This window comes from Palaemon carinicauda, unplaced genomic scaffold, assembly GCF_036898095.1.
Source record: "Palaemon carinicauda isolate YSFRI2023 unplaced genomic scaffold, ASM3689809v2 scaffold15, whole genome shotgun sequence".
Lineage (NCBI taxonomy): Eukaryota > Metazoa > Arthropoda > Malacostraca > Decapoda > Palaemonidae > Palaemon > Palaemon carinicauda.
Window position 1 is genome coordinate 562,501 of NW_027169036.1, and position 2,500 is coordinate 565,000.

Consider the following 2,500-nt stretch of genomic DNA (forward strand, 5'->3'; position numbering starts at 1 on the left):
CATATTTCTATTCCATTCTGTTGCTATAAATGTTCCATATTTTTACAGACTTTTATTTATTCTTCCTGAGCATGTAAATCCTCTTCATTGCCCCAGATCTCCCCCAAACATTCTCCTTTCTTTCCATTACTATGAACTATAAATGGCTAACTGTTTTACTGGAACAATATTCTTTCTTGGTTATTCCTTAACCTGACCTTTCCAGATCATTGCCTGGAAGCCTTACAGATTTTACCTTCCCGATTCAACTGCCTTATTCTTCCCAAACATTAACATTTATATTTATCGTCACAAGGCATGTAGAATAATACATTTCTCTTGGACTTCATAGAAAATCCTTGAATATTGCTCAGCTTATACATTGAATCGTCTTAATTGTTATTTATCTTCATTTTTAATTGCTTTTAATAATAGCTAAAGTCTTCCCAATTATCTTCTCATCTTATAACTAAGTGTTTTCATTACTATGACATTTTCATTTCATAATTGAATATTTACAAATATAGTCTCCTAATTAGTGTTCATATCTTAAAAATTTATCTTTCATTGATTACTTTCAGTTGTAATTACTCCGTATTTATCCCTTTTCAGTCAAGATAAGGCGTAGTAATGTATAATGCATTTCTTTCTTCTGCGTGTTTTTAATATTTGATTTCCGAGATGAGGTCGCTTCCCCCATCCTCAGGAACATTACTGCCACAACAAACGGCTCTCTTTGACTTACCTTGTTCCACGGAGTTGTCGAGTAGTATAGGATTTCCCGCCCAAGCCGTAACCTCCCCTTCGTTGTTGAAAGTAAGGTCGAGCCTTCCGAGGTATTTCCCGTAGGCATAAGCTTGCACCACTGGCACCTTCCTGCCAGAGGCCTGGGTGGCAATGAACGGGTATTGGTCGACGCTCATCTCCGTTGAAGGGTCTTTTCCTGTTCGGGGAAAGAGAAGAGAAAATATAGATATTAATGTATAAGTTTGGATAGGGGGTAAGTTGATAGTGAATTTTTTAGTGATTTCGTAAAATCAAGGAAGGGGAAATTAAAAAAAAAATGGTATGCAGATTAAAGAGCCAAAATCATTCGTACATAAATCAGTTATGGTTTTGGGGGATTTGACGTTTTAACGTATTTTGAAACATTTATGAAAACAAATAAGGTAAAGAATATGCAATACAGGAATAATAATAATACAAATTAACAAATAAGTAAATGTCCTAGAAATGCTACGCTTTAAGCGATGTATTTCAATGCCTGCAGGATATGAGGATGTGTTGCTGTTATAATTAGTTCCCTTTTGTTAGTTTAGCTGTACCGAAGGATTGTCTTAACGATTTGGCTAATGTATTTTTTTGTTTGTAGTTCATGACTGTGAAGGAGGCATTTATGATTATAGCATTGTATTCTTCATTCTCAAAAACATGACGGAAATGCGTCCTTTACTGCTTTGTCAACAATAGCAAAGCTTTGTGGTATTTTCATTAAGCATTTAGATTTCTTAATAAAACTCAATGAGTTTATTTTTTTTACGGGAAGGGAGCATGTATGAATGTGTATATGCTTGCATAGATTACATGTAATCTGTTCATTTCCGTGTATCAATACACAATCATACACTCACGCACACACACACACACACACACATATATATATATATATATATATATATATATATATATATATATATATATATATATATATATATATATATGTATATATATATACAGTATATATACACACATAGAATCCTAATGTTTATCTTTATCCTTACTCGACGTTAAGGTCCAAAATCTTAGCTGGTCAGAAGTCCTTATCATAAAAGGAATTTCCGTATAGTCTGGTCCAGTGGCACACGGAAATTGATATTAAAAGGTATTTGTAGCTTATATATATATATATATATATATATATATATATATATATATATATATATATATATATATATATATATATATATATATATATATATATATATATATATATATATATATATATATATATATATATATATATATATATATATATATATATATATATATATATATATATATATTATATATATATATATATATATACATACATATATATATATATATATATATATATGTATATATATATATATATATATATATATATATATATAGCATACGTACAGTATAGTGTATATATGTGAACAGAAATAGATAATGCGGTGTATTAATTTTTTCAAGTTTTAATTTTTTCCAATACGTAACAGAAAGAGGAAAGAAAAATATCCAAATCTGTAACAGGCCCAAAGAAAAAATGTGGTGTAATATTTAGTACAAAGTCTCCTGGAAGGTAACAGAAGAAAGTTTCTTGCATGCATTTTAATATGGAAAAATGTGATGAAAATAGATGTCTGAAGAGGTTAGCGTTTCAAAAAGTTTGCAGAGCAACCCATCAGGTTTAGTGGCTTCTTTAGATTTATTGATTTTTTTTTTTTTTTTTTTTTTTATAGGAACTCTTAAGTATGAAATTAGATGTCTGTTA

The 2,500-nt window shown here is 29.6% G+C and overlaps 1 protein-coding gene across 1 annotated transcript in view; it reads right to left on the reverse strand.

Annotated features, from left to right (window-relative positions):
- LOC137635625 (snake venom 5'-nucleotidase-like) overlaps positions 1-2,500 on the reverse strand; it is a 99,423-nt gene that overhangs the window by 73,058 nt on the left and 23,865 nt on the right. Inside the window, exon 5 of the mRNA XM_068368093.1 lies at positions 725-922. Within this exon, the coding sequence (XP_068224194.1) occupies positions 725-922 (198 nt within the window). The remainder of the gene's footprint in view (positions 1-724; positions 923-2,500) is intronic.